The following is a 21,005-nucleotide window of genomic DNA, read 5'->3' as shown; positions in this document are numbered from 1 at the left end:
GGAGTTTCTCTTCTACTTTCCAGTGAATCTTTTTATTGCCAAAAATTTAAAAAATAGCTTCCCAATATTTTCCCCAGTTACTGCTATTTTTCAAATATGACTTTTTCTCAATAACGTTAATTATTTTTTATTTAATTTACTTTACAAGCTAACATGGAGGTCAAGTTTGCCTTTCAAATATACAGAATGATTTTTTACAAGTAACATACTGTTTTTATTTTTAGCTCTATGGGTTACAATGACTTGAAACATTTTCATCTTTATTTTTAAGCAGTGTAAGAAGGTGGAAGTTGAGCTCAAGTCTTCAGAAATGAAAAAGCAAACTCTACAGGAAAGTAAGTTTGTTAGCTGATCCCTCAGTGATTCATGTCTCTAACCACACTGAACTGGTTGTGAAATAATTTTTCTCTCTCACTCTCTACTCATAGGTGTTAGCAGATAGCAACACACATATATTGCATAAACTATATATTTTATACATATTTATGATGGTTTATATTGGTTTAATATTGGTTGGGGAATTTTGACTTATAAAAGCTTAAGATGTCATAGACTCAGAAAATGTCACAATAACTATCAACTCTGTCTATTCAAAACAGAATTTCTTTCTAACAAACCCCAAATTGATCTTACCTCTTTTTCTCTTTGAGAATCTTATGCTTTGCTTCTACATCTTCCAAAGCTTTCTGCAATATATCCTGAAGAAGCACGTTTAGTTAGTATAATGCCATGAAATTAACAAAAGTCCAGCATAACTAAATTATATTATTATACAAAGGTTTCACGACGGTAACAATGATGGTGAGGCGTGCTCAGTGCCTTAGGCAGGATTTTCAAGGCACGGCATCAAATGGACACCACCTGCCATGTTCACAACCTGCATATCTTCTCTTAAGGCAGAGCCTGGCAAGCTACCCATGGCATATTCAATATGCCAGGAACAGTAACAACAAGTCTCACAATGGAGACATTACTGGTGCCCGCTTGAGCAATCAATGAGCAATGGGATGGCAGTGACAGTGATACAGTGATGGCTTGAGACATCCTGATACTGGAAACCCAGTTCCCTTAGCAACTCTATCCTATGCCTGCATGCCTCAGAAAGCATATGGCAGGGAACAATTTTCTTAGCAGGTGGAAATTTACACCCATTCTTAGAAATGAGCCCACAACCACCCTGTACTAGGTGTTCAATCAAGAGTCTCCCAAACAAATCCTAAACACATCTGAGTGGGAAAAGCCAAAAAAACAAGAAAAGTCACATTATCCCCTGATCTTCCAATCTCTTCGACCTGCATACTAGAAACAAGAACCCAGAAAAACGGCAACAATAGATCACAATTCTACCACAATCTACCACTGTCCACCACAGTCTATAGTTAATAAATACTTGTAACCCTCTTGTCACCCAGTCTTTTTCCTTTTGTACATATTTGCACATAGCTACAGAATAGCTTTCACACAAACTGCACTTTAAAAAAATGTTTTGTTTTGTTTTTGCTTTTTGCGTCACACCTTGCGATACTCAGAGGTTACTCTTGGTTCTGCACTGAGGAATCATACCTGTCAGTGCTCTGGGGGCCAGAGATGGGAATCAAAGACAGGTCAGTGGCGTGCAAAGCAAATTAATGCCCTTACCTACTCTGCTATTGCTCCAGCCCTCTAATTGGTTTTTGTTTTTTGTTTTTTTTTTTTGCTTTTTGGGTCACACCTGGCAATGCACTGGTGTTACTCCTGGCTCTGCACTCAAGAATTACTCCTGCTGGTGCTGGGCGGGGGGGTGGGCGGGGATCATATGGGGTGCTGGGGAAAAAAATCTTAATGTACCTATACTCTGACTTTTGTCTAGAAGAACAGAAAATTGAATGATGATTATTAAATAGTTTTAAAGAGAAAACTGCAATTAAAGTTTTGTGATGGGACAAGAGATACCTCAATGGACTGAAAACATGCTTTGAATTCAAGAGGCCTCCTTCAATCCTTTTCTTTTTTAAAATTTTTTAAATTTTATTGAATCACCGTGAGATAGTTACAAGCTTTCATGTTTGGGTTACAATCTCACAATGATCAAACACCCATCCCTCCACCAGTGCACATTCCCCACCACCAATATCCCCGGTATACCCCCCTTTCCCACCCTCCCCCTGCCTCCATGGCAGACAATATTCCCCATACTCTCTCTCTACTTTTGAGCATTATGGCTTGCAACACAGACACTGAGAGGTCATCATGCTTGGTCCATTATGTACTTTCAGTACACATCTCCCATCCCGACTGATTCCTCCAGCCCTCATTTTCTTAGTGATCCCTTCTCTATTCCATCTACATTCTCCCCTCCGCTCATGAAGCAGCTTCCAGCTATGGGACAGTCCCCCTGGCCCTTGTATCTACTGTCCTTGGGTGTCAGCCTCATGTGATGCTACCCTACAATCCACAAATGAATGCAGTCCTTCGATGTCTGTCCCTCTCTTTCTGACTCATTTCACTTAGCATGATACTCTCCATGTTTATCTGTTTATAAGCACATTTCATGACTTCATCTCTCCTAACAGCTGCGTAGTATTCCATTGTGTAGATGTACCAAAGTTTCTTTAACCTTTCATCTGTTTTAGGGCACTTGGGTTGTTTCCAGATTTTGGCTATTGTGAACAGTGCTGTAATGAAAATATAGGTACAGATGTTATTTCTACTGTGCTCTTTGAGGCCTGCTTCAATCCTGACCCCTCAAGGTCTGAGTTGTTCTGAGTAGAGCCAGAAAACGACAACAAAAAGATTTTTAAGTGGCCAAATGAAAATGACTCCCTTTTTTATCAATTTTTTATGAAGTCCTTCACAATATTTCATTACATTTTACATTCAAACACCAATACCACCACCATTACACCTTCCCACCACCATATTTCAGATGTTGGCATCCTGAACCCAAATCCCTGCCCCAAAGCAGAACCAAAAAAATACATTTTGTATCGTTGTTATGAAAACCCACTGAAAATGCTACAAAAAAGTATACTTAGAGGAAAGAGTGTGGATGTTGTTCTATTTAACCCAGGGGCCATTAAACCCTTCTATAAGAGATCACTAACATGTTGTTAAAGGTTGAGCCTTGGGGGCTGGAGCAATGGCACAGCAGGTAGGGCATTTGCCTTGCACATGGCCAACCTGGGTTCGATTCCCAGCATCCCATATGGTCCCTGAGCACCGCCCCCCCAAAAAAAAGCCTTGTGTGATATATATAGATAGAGAGATAGATATAGATATATCTGTAAAAAAATGTATATTTCCCTTTAAGATTGGTTGCCTCCTACTTTGAACCCTACCAAATGTGGTGCAGTAATCTTGGAGTAGGGGTAGGTAGAGTGGTTTGAAGCATTCTCGGCCACTAGGTCCAGGAATAGTTTCACTCGTGGGTGAGTCTCAGCCTGAGCTTGTGGAGAGCAGTCGCAACCATGGTGGTGACTGGGTTCTTGAGGTTTCAGCTGCCAGGATTGGGTCCCTTGGGGTGAGGAGAGGTCTCACCCGCCTCCCCCCTGGGGCACCCTGAGTGAAACATCCTGGTGCGCATCCGATGGCATGGTTATGGTGAGCGGAAAATGACTTATTTATATCAAGTTTCAGATATTCCTAATATGCCTTGACCTCCCTTTATATAGGATATCCCATCCTAGGCATCTCTCTAGATGCTCTATTAGTGTGCAACTGCTTTTCTTCGTTTCTTTCTCAACTTGTTTTATCAGTTCTTCAATACCCTCATTTTAACACGGTAAGAAAACAAATCGTTATCACTAAGAATAAACTTTAAAGGTGCACCCTCTTCCTGACATGGAAAAAAAGTGGGACTTTTCATTTGATGGGTACATACTGATTGAATAGTATTTCCACAAAGCTTAAAGTAAAAGAAAAAGGTAAATGGTTGGTAAGTATTTCGCTTTAAATTCAACTATCCAGTTGCCCAGAGGAATTTGAGAGGTCAAAAGTTGAGGTCATTCTGCTTTGTTCTCTTCTCTATGTTAAAGAAACTAGAGGCTTCAGAGTCACAAAGAAAGCTGGTCACAGACTTACCTGCCCTTCCTGTCAATGCATTCAGAGCAATAAAGCAAGGGGGCAGAGAGAACTAATGGGCTAAGGTAAGAAGAAAGCAAGGTCCTGACCCATTTGAAAGAGTCTGTCTCTCTTGTCACTCAAGTAAATAAAGCCAAGGAAATTGATTTCTTAGAGACAAAATATAAAAAGCTTATACTAAATCGATAACAATAAGGTAGATATACCTTTAACTTAAAACTAATGAAAAAAAAAAAAGAAGAAAGAACTTTAGGACAGCCATGGGTAGCTTTGGGGCATTTTCGTGTCTACACTTTGATTTTATCCCCTATTCATGATTGCTAGATATGAGAGCACTTCATCAGGCACAACCCCAGTCCTTGAAAGTTTAAGGGCAAATAACAGAAATAATTCATATATTAAGACCAAAGAAGAGGATGAAGGAAAAATAAAATGATGCATTCTTTTTCTCCATATACCTACTTAGCCCTTTGCATACAACATATAAATATGTTTAATGATACACCATAGCAGAGGTTTCATACTATATTTCTGGTAAAAGTTAGCAAACTTGCAACATTCTTTTTCTTTTTGTTGTCATGCATAATAATTAATAATAATAGCTCTTTCTAACCCGTTTTACTCATGGGCACAGCGCAAGGATTGCGCAGAATGTTTATGAACTATGTGTAGCAACTTATAAGAAAAAAGCTTTGTAAGCTGGAAGCATTGCTATTAATATTCATAATTATAGTACATAATTCCTAGCAAAAGAAAGAAGGATTGCTTATTAGTCTATTCCTGCTCTCCCCATTTTTTTTAGTCCAAAGGGAGCTCTAATTTGAAAATACATTTTCAAGAAATTCATAGGCTTTTTTTCCTGTGAACTTTCCATTATGTTCTCCTTTTCTTGTATTAATTTTCATTTTAAAGAAATAAGTTGTGATGCACTTCCCTACTGTTCCAATTTTACTCCACATTTTATCCCTCTTTGCTCTGTCTCAGCTTCACTCCCACTTGCTGGGTTTTCTGTCTTTTCTCTGCACTCACCTATTCTGTTTACTTCCACTGAAATAAATTTAATCTTCTGAGCCTGCCTATGTTTAAACAGTAAATTATGAGACACCCTGTACAAGGAAAAAACTGTTGTTTGCCATTTGAGTACAAGGCTTTATATGTCATACCTTTGTTGGAGAAGACAAAGAAGTTCTGCCAGGGTGGCTAACCTTGATTCGTGTTTCTTCCAACATGAGTTCAGCTACAAATAAAGGCAAGATTATTATAATATAATGAAATTGGTAAAAATTTAAGTGAACTTTATCTACATACCGAGCCATGATCAGAGCAATGGCTTACAGATAATAATGACAGAAAATTCTATATTCCCTCCATAGCTCTAATACATTGCAAAGCTAGGTGGCCATACCGGGGCTTTCTTCCAGGCATCACAACTATTAAAGCATAAATATATGCAAAATGCAAAAGTCCTGCCTGAAAAAGTGGGTGATTAAAAATTCTCTACAATCCGAGGCTGGAGCAATAGCACAGCGAGTAGGACGTTTGCCTTGAATGAGGCCAACCCGGATTCTAATCACAGCATCCCATATAGTCCCCTGAGCACCTCCAGGAGTAATTCCTGAGTGTAGAGCCAGAAGTAACCCCTGTGCATCACCGGGTGTGACCCAAAAAAGCAAAACAAACATAAAATTTCTCTACAATCCACAAAATAGTTTTGCAGAAGTTACTTTTCACTCCTGGAACACTGGAGAAGATTTGACCTTGATGATGTAAGAGTGAATTCATTGACTATTTCTCCTTAAAGATAATGAATCAATAGTCACTAAACAATCTAAGTTAGCATCATGATATCTAAGTTAGCATCAGGGCAACTAGAGCTTCTAACAGTGTTCATGTTAGAAGCTTAATGTGTTATTCTAAATGTGTTCATGATTATACCCATAATAATTAATAATATCATAAAACAAAACTAGAGATGAAAAAAATGTATACAAAAGTCCCTAGAAGCAAGGAGTGTGCTTGATTAATTACAGTCTATGATAGCTAAAGCCGTGTTATGTCTCCAAATAGCACTCAATTATTTGCTGGATGTATGGAATCATAATGGTGCAAGTCAAAGGTAAATACATACCAAGCTTTACTGCTTCTTCTGCTTTTTTTACTTCATTTTTAAATGCTCCCTTAAAAGAAGATGTGACGTACTGATACTTTCTAAAATGAAATGGAGAATAACATAATCAAACAAAATTGTCAATTTAAAATTTAACAATTATCCTTAAGAAGATTATATGTCAGAATTACATGATTATTAATAGAGTCCTGAAATATCTAGCTAGTAAATCACCTAAGAAGATGCTTCTTACTTTCTATTTTAACATCTGGCAACTTTGTTTTTTTAAGGAGACAACTGCTGGACTAGAGCTGTTACTGACTGGATTCCATGGGACATCAAAAGAATGCCTGGCTGCCCACCTACGAGATGGTCAGACTTCTTTGTCAAGACTCTGAATGAACAGTTTGATGCTCTTCATGTTCCTGGAGCGAGCAGACGCCATTGGGCTACACTAGCATGCGGCAGGGATGAATGGAGACATTACTGGCACCCGCTCGAGCAAATCAAATGAGCAACCGAGGCAGGTGAAGGCAATTTCAAGAAACATGTAAGAAGACCTCACTCAGCCTTGGGGCCAGAGTAATAGTACAGAGGGTAGGGTGTTTTCCTTGCATGCAGCCAACCCAGGTTTGATCCCTGGTACCTTATATGGTTTTCTGAATCCACCAGGCATGGTCACAGAGCCAGGAGTTAAGACCTGAGCACCAGCAGGTGTGGCCCAAAAACCAAAAAAATTAAAAAAGAAAAAAAAAAGAAAATCTCAGTCTTTACAAATATTCACTTATATATAAACAGAATAATTTTAAGAAGAAAAAATTTCTATGTAACTGATCTATTATCACAGTTTCTAATTAATTACAAAGCTACCTTACCCAAATCATCATTAACACTGGATAAACTGATTCTCTCAGTTCATAAAAAATTTGCTTACTCCTGAAATGCTCAGAAGCATACATTATTAATTTTTACTACTAGAAATTCATTTTTACCATATTCATCAAGAAATCTACTTTTGAAGCATACTGTTTAAAGAAAGCAAAGAAAAAACTTAATGTTTTTATTGACCTATATATTTATATGTCCATAAACCCAAATTAGGCAAAACTGAATGTCTCTCAAACTGTATTTATTATACAGAATTCCTGGAACCCAGGATTTCAAATATTGGTATCATTTGAACTCCTGGCTGATATCAGAAAAAAAAGGGGGGAAAGGGTTGGCTCTCTGGCTTGAAAGTGCTCAAATGTGTACACCACAGTCTATAAGTTTTCCCTAAAACCTCAGACTCATAGTTCACCATTCTCTTACATTGTCAATGTGATTTTCAGTGCTTACCTATATAACATATATTCACGTCAAAATGCCTGTTTGTTTTGGTTTGACCCAACTGTGCTCAGGATTTTCAAAGTTTACTCCTGACTCTGCACTCAGGAATCACTCCTGATTGGGGCACAGGGGACAGTCTGCATCTTCCCACCTGTACCATCTCTCTGGTCCCTTGATATCAAAGTGACTTAAGATATAAAAGAGGCATTTGTTTATGCAAAATAGAACACTTCATGGTTTTATTAAAAAATTTCAATACCACTAAAGAACTTGGAACAGAGTAAGAACTATTATTTAATAAGCACATCAACAAATATTAAGTAATTATCCTGTCAATTTGTGTTTTAGATGTGTTTCACAGGGAAAACACACAAGAAAAGAGGAAATAAAACAAGCAACTGAATAAATTTATTTTCTTTCAAAAATCTGAAGAATCTGTAAAAATTCTGTAGTTATCTGCATGAAATGACTTAATGTTAAAAACAAAACAAGACTGTCATTCTATATTCAACAACTTTAGTGGCTTAATGAATCATTCAAGTGTTAACTGTGCCTTTACTGCTAGCTATTATGTTCAATTTCAGGTTAAGATTAAATTGAAAAGACTCATAAAATTTAAGGTGAAGTTTTCTCAGTTCATTCTCTTCATTTTTCTTTATATAATAAAACAAATTTTAAAAAATATTTTAAAAATTCTTTACAATTAAAATCATTCATTTAGGTCAAAACCTAGGTTTATTCCTAATTCATTCCTGCTGCATCTAAGAGGGAGCTTAGAAAATAAATGTTTTCTTTCTATGTTTTAAAAAAATCCTATACTGTGATTCTTGGTGGTGGAATATATACACTGGTGAAGGGATGGGTGTTTGAGCATTGTATAACTGAGACTTAAACCTGAAAGCTTTGTAACTTTCCACATGGTGATTAAATAAAAAAATAAATTAATTAAAAAAAATCCTGGTCACTCCATAGTGGGATTATTACCCATTTATGTCTGTGTGTGTGTTTCTTTTCCTTTTGTTTTACTCTCAGATCACCTTGGAATTATCAGTTGTTTCTTAAAAAGCACATAATAATGACATAATCTGGTTGGAAATCATTTGTTTTAAATCAAAATGTTTTTTAATCAAATGAAAATAAGAGGAAATGAATTAAATGAGATAACCCTTCTAAGATGCTATCAATTATGTCATTGCAAACAGACTGTATTTGCATCCACAGAAAGCAAAGATAGCAGAAAAGTTCCAGGCTGTCTTAATTCTAAACAAGAAGGATCAAAAGAAATAGATGCTCTTTGTGTGTTTGCATCATTGAGATAACCCAATTTGAGATGATGTGCACATCTCAAATGAATCCACGCTGGCTTATAATTTACATTTTATCACTGTTCAGAGCAATTAAAGCAAACTAAGAAATATTCCTTAAGCCCAGTGAAATGAATCTGCCCATTCTTCCAAAAAAGAATACGTTTCAGTTACATCCCTTCCCTAACGGGGAGCATCCATCAGTCTGAAACATCTATATTTCCTATGGGTGAACTGACAATGCCTTTGAAAAGCAGAGTAATAAATGTACTGGTGGATAGGAGGAGAATCCATCTGACTCACAGTGCTGGCAATCTGTTTCTCAGTGCTGTCAATTTCCTTCCGGAAGACGAGGGGGGGCAGGGAAGGGGGAGGTGGAATTCTGTTACTCTAGGACTCAGCCTCCAGTTTCTTCAAAGTCAGAAACTTTTCCAAACCTATCTCCTTAACTGCATTTGCTTTACCTTTGCCCACAGCCCTTGGGTTCAGCCTCTGTCTCCAAACTCTTTCTTCTTTTTAGACAACATTTTGTTCTGTCACATTTTAGGACTTTGTTCTTCCTTGCACATTTCACGGCCTACCTCTAACTGTATTCTATCAAGTTAATAGCTCTTAAAGTTTTTGCTTATCTCACTTTTTACAACTTACTATCTTACCTCTAAAGAGCTTTTAAAAAATAAAAGTATCAATGGAAAGTATTGAATGGAATGAAAATTAAAATAATATAAAAGTTTTGCTACTTAGAATGGTAAAAATTGAAAAAGAAAGTTACTGCTAATAACAACTCTGAATTTGGAACACTATTATACATTATCATTGTATAATTAAATTGGGGTTTTGCTTTGTGGATGGTAAATTAACAGCAGCCATAAAAATTAATGGTGTACTTAACTTCGACCTAGGAATTTATTTCTGCAATTATTTTCTACAGAAATCATTGCAAACTAGTACAAATATACAAATGTCTAATTATGACAAATATGAAAACCCTACAATTCCTAAACTTATATTAATAATAAAGAAATAAGCACTAAACAGTATATTTAACAATGACAGATAATCAATTAAAGATAAGTAATAAGTGAAGACAGAAGTTGTGTAAGATTTTATGCTTTTAAAAATGTGATGTGTGTGTGCTTTTTAATGTGAAATGATCTGGAGAGATAATTAAAAATTCTTAACAGAGGGTCCTTTATAGAGAGATTATGGCTTGCTATTATACAAACTGAATGATTGATAAAAGAGACTTTGGTCATTTTGTGTTTTTCTTATATCTAATTCCATATCATGTGAATTGATTTATTTTTCTGTATTAAAAATAAAGTACAATAACTCTCCAATGGAAATAAAAATATTTTAAGTGTTAGGAATTTCAGGCTTTACATTGTTTTCTATATGTTATTATTTTATAATTCTTAGTTCCTTTTTATCAGAACATCCTGCAGAAATTTAAATTTTCAATGACATTTAATATCTGGACTTATAAAACTTGGCCAAATACTTTGTCTTCCAGCAACTATAACATTTAAAAATTTTAAGTTGATGAAACAGATCATAAGAAAGCTACAATTCTGAACTTTCATTTATGTTGAGAAAAATCATCTCACATTTATCATCATAGCTACATTTGCACAATTCACAATCACTGTATCACTGTCATCCTATTGCTCATCGATTTGCTCGATCGGGCACCAGTAATGTCTCCACCGTGAGACTTGTTATTACTGTTTTTGGCATATCGAATATGCCACAGGGAGCTTGCCAGGCTCTGCCCTGTGAATGAGATACTCTCGGTAGCTTGCCGGGTTCTCCGCGAGGGATGGAGGAATCAAACCCAGGTCAACCGCATGCAAGGCAAATGCCATGAACACTTACCTGGTTTAGTCATATTGTAAATAGTTATAATCCTTTGTTACTCAATATAGCATGTACTGCAGCATGCTCAAGAATTTTCTGGTGATTTAATGTTGATAGTTATGTCTGAATATTAAGTATACCTCTCAAAATTAGTTTGTGCAGAATAAGGGAAGAGAACAGTTACTCTAATTCCTCAGCCCCTCACACCAGCACCTTCCCTATCATTTCCATTTTGTTCAGAGCAGAAAGTTAGAAGGCGTTCTCATGGATTTTCATTCTCACTCCACTGATATTCAATCCACCAGCAAGTTTTGTTGGTGTTATTTTTTTCATGTATCTGTAATCCGAGCACTTCTAATTGCTTTCATTACTACCAAACTAGGTCAAGACACTGTAATTTCTCACCTAGTCTACAGTAACGGTATCCTAGCTAATCTTGCGTCCTTCCTTTTTGCCTAATAAAATCAGCTTTACACTTAGCAGCCAGAGTAATTTTTAGAAGGTTTAAATCAAGACTGTCACCCTCTTTTCAAGTCTTTGCACTTTCAATATAACCAAGTTTCTCAAGGCCCTATGATATTTGCTCCATCTGCCTAGTTCCTTTCTAATCAATATGCAATAGCTATACTAGCCTTTTCCCACCTTTACACTCTCCTCTCTTCCTGGAAACATCTTTTCATAAAAGTGAGATCTACCCCCAAGATGTTTTTTGGTGGTTCCTGGCTTCTGTTAGAGGCAATCTTTGTGCAATTCCCTGTGTAATGCCCATTCATATTGGGTTTAGGCTGGCCTGTGTAACTGAAAGAATAGAGAAGAAATAACAATGATTTTTGCAGCTGCATTCAAAGAGATGTCAGTTTCTACCTTGTTCTTCTTAATTTTTCACTTTTAACTGAAGTTAAGAAAACTTCAGTGTGGAGTGATAGCACAGTGGGTAGGGCATTTGCCTTGCACACGGCTGACCCAGATTCTATTCCCAGCATCCCACATGGTCCCCTGAGCACCACCAGGAGTAATTCTTGAGTGCAGAGGCAGGAATATCCTCTGTGCATCGCCGGGTGTGACCCAAAAAGAAAAAAAAATGAAGAAGAGAAGAGAAGAGAAGAGAAGAGAAGAGAAGAGAAGAGAAGAGAAGAGAAGAGAAGAGAAGAGAAGAGAAGAGAAGAGAAGAGAAGAGAAGAGAAGAGAAGAGAAGAGAAGAGAAGAGAAGAGAAGAGAAGAGAAGAGAAGAGAAGAGAAGAGAAGAGAAGAGAAGAGAAGAGAAGAGAAGAGAAGAGAAGAGAAGAGAAGAGAAGAGAAGAGAAGAGAAGAGAAGAGAAGAGAAAGAAAAGAAAAAGAAAAGAAAAGAAAAGAAAAGAAAAGAAAAGAAAAGAAAAGAAAAGAAAAGAAAAGAAAAGAAAAGAAAAGAAAAGAAAAGAAAAGAAAAGAAAAGAAAAGAAAAGACACAGGGAGTCCCTTGCAGTGGTCCTGGTCAAGAAAAGCTAATCTATTAGCCACGTGAATCAGCCATCTTGGAGTCAGATCCTCAACCTCCATGAAGGCCAAATCTCTAACAACTACATAAGAGATTCAGGACTAACTTAAAACAGGAGGGATAACTCTCAACTTCCTGGGCCACAGAACCACAATTTTTTAATGGTTATTTTATTTTTTAATTTTATTCAATATTATAAACCTGGGGGAGATTTATTATGCAAGAATAAGTAACACATTCAGTATATTTAGCTCTTATGTGTTGGAAAAGTTATTTGTGGGCCAGGGAGATATAAGGTGATTAGAGCGCATGCCCCACATGCACCCAACCAAGGTTCCATCCCTGGAACATATTGTCCCCAAGTATCACTGGGTGTAGCCCTGGAGGGCCCAAGCACCACCAGGTGGGTTCTGGAGGCCTTTGAGCCCTGCTTCAGGTGTGTCTGTGGTCCCAAGCAATGCTGGGCTCACATAATAAATAGTCCTTCATCAGACCCTCGAACTGAATAGTTGACCCACTTGGCTAAATATAGCTGGGAGCCCCCCAGTATCCTGAGTCATTTCACAAAAAAAAATAAATTAAATGGAAAGTAAAATTAAGTAAGTTATTTGATTACATCTAAGAGTCATCTAACACACCACTTAATTTTCTATCTCCTGACATTTTAATTCTGGCTTTTTCCATAGCACTTTGAATTACTCACTATTGATTTTAACTTACTGCCCCACCCCAACATACACTATGTAAGCTTTATGATGGAAGAACTTTGTGACAGGTATTTTTATTGTTCCTTTCACTGAATCCCCAAATTCCTATAAAATTCATTTACACCTAATGTTTATTCCATCAATTTGTTACTATTCTTTTGTATGGTAACAGTTATTTATTTCTCAACATGTCAGGGACTGTGCTAAGCCTTTTCATATTTAAATACAACATGTTTTTAACCCCAGTCCTCATAACAATCCTACGTAGAGAAATTCCCAGTGCACAGTAGCAAATCATTTGACTTAAGTCGCTTCTGAAGATCCACAACTAATAAATATAAACTCAGATCCAAATTTAGTATAGCAAGCTTTTTTTTCAACTTCTTTTCTTTATTGAATGATGAAATAATTCAATACTATACAAAATCATCAGGGGAAAGACATAATATGCATGGCATACCAACGAGATAGTTTCAAATCATTATTTCTCTGTCTTGGTGCATGAATGAGAAGAAGGTGTGTGGTATATCCCTAAACAAATGACAGTGCTGTCCCAAAAGCCCAGTAACAGAGAATATTCAACAGCAGAGCATAAATTTAGTGTCCCTGAACAACTTTTGAAGGATTATTTGCTCCTATGAAAGCAGGTGATTCTAATTCCATATCATTTGTGCTCTTTTCAATGTTACAGGCTTATGGTAAAGCAGCATCAGAGAAAAACGGAATCTTCAGAAACTTTGGCTAACTTCTTTGAAAAAAAAGAGCTTTCTTGGGGAAAGAGAAATAATACAACATGTAAAGCACTTGCCTGGCATAGGCTGGTCCAGGTTTGATCCCGAACACTGCTGTGATCCCTGAGCATCTGGAGTGATCCCTGAGCACTGCTGGCTGTGATCATCCCCCGTCCCCCCCAAAAAAAACCATGAAAGTCTAATACACTCTTTAGTTCCAATATGCAGAGGTTTAATGCTTTTATTAACCTAATAGCTATTTTTCTCAAAACCAAAGAAAACCAGTAATGCTGTCTATTGCATATAATCAAGTAACACTGTAATATACTAATTTGCTCTATCATGCAGATGCAGATAAACAATATTTAAAAGTTCAAGAGTTACAGTTACATGAGTTGGAGCGATAGTACAGTGGGTAGGGTGTTTGCCTTGCACATGGCCAACCCGGGTTCAATTCCCAGCATGCCATACAGTTCCCCGAGCACCGCCAGGAGTAATTGCTGAGTGTAAAACCAGGAGTAAACCCTGTGCATTGCTGGGTGTGACCCAAAGAGCCAAAAAAAAAATGGAAATTATAGTTGTAAAAATTATAAAGTTATATAAAATATATTTTTTAAAAAGTTGAAATAGGTCTTTAAAATATCCTAGCAGAAATTCTTCTCAAAGCAATTCTCCCCAGCTACAATCTAGACTACAGGGGCAAATCTGTCCTCATTTTAAATGACAGTACTTTCTACTGTTGCTAAGCATAAACTTCATTAATCTCAAGCCAAATTCCTTCCGTTTTATGAGGGAATGTTCTATGTCTTCAGAAACCAACTTTCCATTCTGTACATACTATATTTAATATCTGAATATCTAACCTGTGAATTAGACCAAAGGATTGTGCCCAACAAAATAAAGCTTTCTGAGAAAACAAATCCCTCTGAAGTGTCTCATCTCCAAACTTTGCACAATAAGGAAACTTTGATTGTATGGTGGAAAAGCCAATACTCAGAATAGTGCCATGTACAAGCCCATATATACAACTTTGTAGAGTTCAGGTATATCCTGAGCCAGATGAGGCTATTTAGTTCTTCAGAACATCCTAGCACAGAAAACCTTGTATTGATGGTAACCTAGAAGCAGTTGAAATGGCTCCTTACTATCTGAGTTCTTTATATATCCTTATACTAAACACCAATGGGAAAAGGTAATCTGCATATATTTTCCTTACAGTCTCATTGATGTGATTCTTTGCTAGCTCTGTCTTCTCAGTGTTCTAAGTTCTAGAATACTGTCAGTGTTCTGAATGACAGTCTTCCTTGCTTTCACTCAGCCCTAAGCATTCTCACTTCCATCATATGTATTCTAAGTTCCATCACCCCTCTCCCACAAAACGAAAAACCAAAAACAAAAAGCAAAAAAAATTTGCTATGATTTCAGTTATTAATATTAATTCAGTTCTATCCTCTGAAGCATTTCTTTCTGAACATCAGCCCCCAGATATTGTTTTCAGCAGGATGCTGGTACTTTTAGCAGGAAACAAATATAATCATTGTCTTGTTCTGCTTACTAAATTTCATAAATACTTCTAAGAACCCTATTATATTATAAATTATACAATATTTATGTTTAATTAAAATATCTGCATTTTTCTTCATGTAGCTAAATCACTGTAAAGTCTATACTTATTCAGTGGATTATTTTCAACTAAACGAAAGTCTGCCAATTATGTGTTACATTCAGCTTTTAGATGTAACTCTTCTACATCTTTCTTCTATTATGCTAGATTAAAGATAATCCTAGTTCATATTTGACTATGAACTCAATAATAAACAAGTTTAGTTTTGATCTAGGTTTCAGATAAAAGCAGCTAACAAAATATGCTCAAGGAAAGAAAGTGATGACAATACTAAAAATTCTTTAGTCCTCTTCTGAACTTGTTAGATTCCATTTTTAACAAATATACAGAAAATGAACACCATCAAATGTAGAAATTGATTCATGTTTACAATACTTAATATTTCTTGAAGCTTATTGTAGCTTGGTAATCAAGTAAACAGTAATCATTTTTTAATATGCTTTGAAACTGTTTAAATGTCTCAAATAGTCGTTCCCATTCTCTTAATTTGTTCTGATACCACCATTAGAGGTACAGTGCCTTTTGGGGAAGGAATAAAGCAATAAAGCAAGGGTCCTCTAATGATAGGTGAGAAAACAAGAAGGGAACACTACATATGCAAAATGTTGCCACCATAGAACATATGTGTATAAAAATCATATGTGCGTAAATGTGAAAGATGTATAGAGATAAGAAATTATAAATCCACAAAATAATAAATTTTTCCAAACTAAGCCCTGAACACTAAATATCAGATTTGATAATTTATTAGAGCTCCTTATAAAACTTAGTAAAGTTATAAGCCTCCATAAATACATTTGATGAAACAAAATACATATTTCTATAACATCTAACTTCTAGTATAGTATGTCTAAGTATATATATAGTATACCTAAGTATATATAATATACCTAAGTATATTATGATATTTATTTAAGAAATATAAAATATACTAGAATTAGAAATAACCATCACTTCATATAAGTAATTTAGGTGATAAAATTCAATCATCATTTTCTCAGAGTATAGAGACAAATTCACGTTTTTCCATTGACTTAGATTGTTTCTTTGACTAAATTCAATTAAAGGAATAATTCAATTTGAAAATATCACTGATATTAATTGACAGATCCTTGGTACTTTATAGAAGGAGGCCAATAGGGATAAAAACCATCATGATTTTAATACTTTAAATTAGAGAATGAATAGGTAGATTTATGAGAAAAATCTAACCTTAGTTTACTTTATATTGCAAAATATTAGCTGCAATATAATCACAAATCAAGCAAATACTTTGAGAATTTCTCTCGTATGTATACAATTCAGAGACATATCTTTAAAATCAAAATCAATAAGATTGCTTATAAGGCCCCAGGACAATAACTTTTTTTCAAACAAAATAAATCCAGGATATTATGAATAGTGTGGTATGAAAGAAAGGTCATTAAATATAAACTGGTAAAGAAAACTGGAGGCAGAAAAATGATACTTTTCTAATTGACATTTTCTTACCTATAAAGTCATAGTAATATAACATACTACCCAAGGTCACTGAAAAAATTTAAATAATGCATGCAAATTGTACATACACATATACACACAATAATTACAAATAAATTTTCCTAACAAATTGTTTCAAAACCAGAAATATTCTTATCTCTTTCTAAACTAACTAGAACAGCTTTAGACTCAAAAGATTTTGTTGTGTAGTAAATAAATTAACAAACACACAAGAAAAAAAAAAAGACCTGTAATGCTGTTATGACTGCAAGTATAGTTGGGCAAGAGAGACAATATATAAATGTAAGATTAAAACAGTGTATACTAAAAATGTAAAAGGCAAAGCAAAAATAAAGCAGATTAAGGACTGAAGCGATAGCACAGAGGGTAGGGCATTTGCCTTGCATGCAGCTCTCCCTCTCAGAGAGTCCATCAAGCGATCAAGAGTATCCTGCCTGCACCGCCGAGATTGGCAAGCTACCCATGGCATACTTGATATGCCAAAAACAGTAACAAGTCTCACAATGGAGACATTACTGGTGCCCGCTTGAGCAAAGATGAACAACGGGATGACAGTGCTACAGTGCAGTGCATGTTAATTATGTTCATTCAATGTAAAACATGTGCACATATATATATATATATATGATTTAGCTATTCAAACAAATAAACAGAAAACATAAGTGAACTATGATTGTTTAATGGGACTTAATATAAATAAATCACCTAAGATTCAATGAAGTGAATAAAACCTTGTTGTTATTCACCACAGTGTGCTGCTATTATGACCAAATATTTGTTACGTGTAATTATTCTTTCAAGCTTTCCTAAATTTAGCTTTAACTTAATTTACAATATAAAAATCTTACTATAAAATTAATGTTCTCAGGGCTGGAGGGACAGTCTAGTGGGCAGGGCATTTGCCTGGCACTTGCTCAGCCTGGGCTTGATTCCTAGCATCTCATATGTTGCTCCAAGTGCCATCAGGAGTAATTCCTGAGTGCGGAGCCAAGTGTAAGCCCTGCACAATTTGGGTTGTGGCCCAAAAACCAAATAAATGAATAATAACAATAAAATTAATATTCTCACTTTGATAATTTTTGAGAGGTGAGCATATTTATGAATTAAAGTCTATGAAAAAAATTAAGTAAGGTGAATTACCTGGGTCTGTAGAGAGAGTAACATAGGTGCTTTGTTTTAACTCTTTTGGCCTGAATAAATATTCTCATCCACGGGTCAAAATACAGAATAGATGTATAAGCTCTGAATGACCACCTCTCTGGAAAACTAGAAAACAAAATGTCAAAGGTCACACTGTAGAAAATGAAATAATATGTATCTGAGAAGACAAAATAAGTCAGGCTATGATGGCTACCACTACTACTTCATAAATTTTACCTCTAAACATGACACAACAAACACTAGCATATCTATAGACACACATTCTGTTTTAAGCATGCCTCTAAATACAAAGGCTTATGTAAATAATCTACACAATGATTATAAATGAACTTTAATTTGCAAGTAACCCTGCCTAAATAGATTTACATCAGCAATAGAAAGAATATTTTCCATCTGAGCTATTTCCCAGAGGACGAAACCAAGTTAAATAAAACAATCTTACACCCCAGCCCCCAACTCTAACGTAAACAAAAGGAATCTAGACCACATGAATAAGGCACACATTTTCATGGATTTATCACAAACAAAAAATAATAAAAATATTTTATTTAATTTAAAAATATGAATAAATAAAATTTTATTCTGCAAATGCAGCATGTATTAAATAAGTATTTATGGCTATCTGAGAGAGAAAATAATGTGATAAAAGCAAGAAAAAATAAGGATATAAATGCAATAAAACATTGTAAATAGTTTATAAGACAAACCATTCTTATAAAACTGTATATTGTTAGGAAATCACTGTCTTACAGTCTATTAACAACTCCCAGGAAAGTTCATTTATGAACTATAAATCCTCTCTTGTTTTATACGAAATAAGAGACCAAAATACAAGCCCAGTCATTCTTAAGAAGCAGTTCTTAAATCTCTGGGTTCCAGAAAAGGCTACAGGAAGGGTTATTAAAATAATAATAATAAAGCAGGAAGCAATAGAATCATCATTTTCACTATTTTGCCTCTTTCTAAAGTGAGACAGCACAATTAAAATATAAAATCTGTCTAACAGGGTGTTCAAAGAAGTTATAACACTACCAGTCAGGTTAAAAACAAATAAGAAAGAAGTTCGAGAAAATTACAAAAATGATGAGGTAGCCATATGAAATTCATGGATTTCCTTGTTTATCAGAAATTCCTGCAGGTAGGATCTGAAGCTTACTAAAATTTTAGAAATGTTCTTTAATTGTTCAAAAATACATTCTTTTCAAACAAGCCTTGAGTAGAATTTCCTTACATAAATTATATAAGATATCTAGTGTATGACTCCTATTCCATAATACTAATTTTTTAGGGGGTGGGCCTCACCCAGCAATGCTCAGAGAGTACGCCTGGCTTGAATTCAGGGGTGACTCGTACTGGTTCCTGGGGATCATAGGCAGTGCTGGGGATTGAAGCCTGGTGAGTCATATGTAAGAACTAGTACATTTTTTTTTTTGATGAATCACTATGAGACACACAGTTACAAAGTTTTTCATGACTGGTCTCAGGAAGTATTAATAGGTTTTTAAGTGAACAGAAGAGACTCTTCTAATTAAGATGTTATGCTGCAGTTCTGTAGTTGGCTTTTCATGTATCATAAACAATAAAGTTAAAAAAAAAAATCACGATCACCTTGAGACACTAAAAATGTTCTGAGGACTTTTGCCACTATCAAAATCTTTTCTGGATCTGAGTTGTAACTGCCTTACAGCTAATACCTCTTTCTCTCAACACTCCACAAAGCTAACAGATCTGTCATTTGAAGGTAAGAATCAGAAGTTTTTTTTTTTTAAAAAAAAAGGTAATTCAGAGCCAAACTTGAGAATTCTAAATATATTATGAGATCAAAATAGGCGAAATATGCTTAAACATTTTAATCATATAAAGATAAGTACACTAATACTTCAACTCTCGGTAAAGCAATTTTTTTACTCAATAACTTTTTTAACAATATATTAAAATCATATATACTGGAGATATTTAAGACATCCTTTGTAATAAAACTGGTTAGTTTTATTGATTATCATTTTTAACCTTGGCATGTAATTGGCATAGATAATATTTATGGCAGCAATGCAGTAAGATTTTGGTGGATCACAAAGGAAACATATTTAGATTCTGAAGGAATCAACGAGTGACTCTCTCCCTCATAAGTCACACAGTATACTCACCCTCACTACAAAAAAAGTAGAACATCTTGTGTTGTTTATGCCTAGGGAAACCCATTAGACACTCAGCACCAAAGGTTGTTTGCTTTCATTTGATTGCTTGTTTGTTGGTTTTACTGGGGGCTGTAACCCTCTGCTTAGCATATATCAAAATTCCAGTCTCAATGAAAGAAAGTTTTATACACAGTAAGCTAGCCAGCTTTACTTGTGAGGGGAAAAAAAGAAAATCTTATATTGGTGTGAAAGCTATTTATCAGCCAAGTTCCTAAAAGCTAATCTTAAAAGCAAGCTTCCAGTGTTAATTTTCTTCTACATACATGACTTCTTTCGAAAGCTCCAATTTATGTGTGACGAACAGAATGGCAATGCCTATGCTACTGTGATGTTTATGGTAGAGGGTAAACAAAGAAGCCTAAATAAATATAAAATCTACATATGATATTGTAAGAGCATAGCAAGCTCCCCATGGCATATTCGATATGCCAAATACAGTAAAAATAATAGGTCTCATCCCCCTGACCCTGAAAAGAGCCTCCAATTGTTGAGAAGGACAAGTAAAGATAGACTGCTAAAATCAAAGGGCTGGGACGAATGGAGACGTTACTGGCACCCGCTTGAGCAAATCGAACAATGGGATGACAGTGATACAATGATACATATGACATGGACCATTCAATGTATGGCCAAACTTCTTTATATGATGCAAAACAGCCTTCATCAAACTCTCCAATCTTGTCTTTTTTCCTGCAAGATTCAGTCCAGGAATATAACGCTCTATGTTCTCCAGAAAAGGGTCATGCTTTCTTAAGCCAAAACCATAGCACATTCAACTCCTTGACCATTTGTGCTTTCTTGGTTCCACTTCTCCCTGAGTTCTCAATTCCTCTCAAAGTCTTACTTGCTCCCCAAATCTTTAGGCTGCAACAACAGACACAAAATAATATGCTGAACATAACTGTGTAAACTGGGTGACTCAGTCAATTTCTCAGAACATCTTGCTATTTTTGG

The 21,005-nt window shown here is 35.5% G+C and overlaps 1 protein-coding gene across 1 annotated transcript in view; it reads right to left on the bottom strand.

The window, feature by feature from the left end:
- MORC1 (MORC family CW-type zinc finger 1) overlaps positions 1–21,005 on the bottom strand; it is a 164,580-nt gene that overhangs the window by 102,103 nt on the left and 41,472 nt on the right. Inside the window, exons 9-12 of the mRNA XM_055128982.1 lie at positions 17,833–17,958; positions 6,188–6,267; positions 5,223–5,296; positions 634–698 (exon numbers count right to left, since the gene is read on the bottom strand). Coding sequence (XP_054984957.1) covers positions 634–698; positions 5,223–5,296; positions 6,188–6,267; positions 17,833–17,958 — 345 coding nt within the window. The remainder of the gene's footprint in view (positions 1–633; positions 699–5,222; positions 5,297–6,187; positions 6,268–17,832; positions 17,959–21,005) is intronic.

The sequence above is a fragment of the Sorex araneus genome, chromosome 2 (assembly GCF_027595985.1).
Source record: "Sorex araneus isolate mSorAra2 chromosome 2, mSorAra2.pri, whole genome shotgun sequence".
NCBI classification, from domain to species: Eukaryota; Metazoa; Chordata; class Mammalia; order Eulipotyphla; family Soricidae; genus Sorex; species Sorex araneus.
This window is presented reverse-complemented; position numbering and strand designations above follow the sequence as displayed.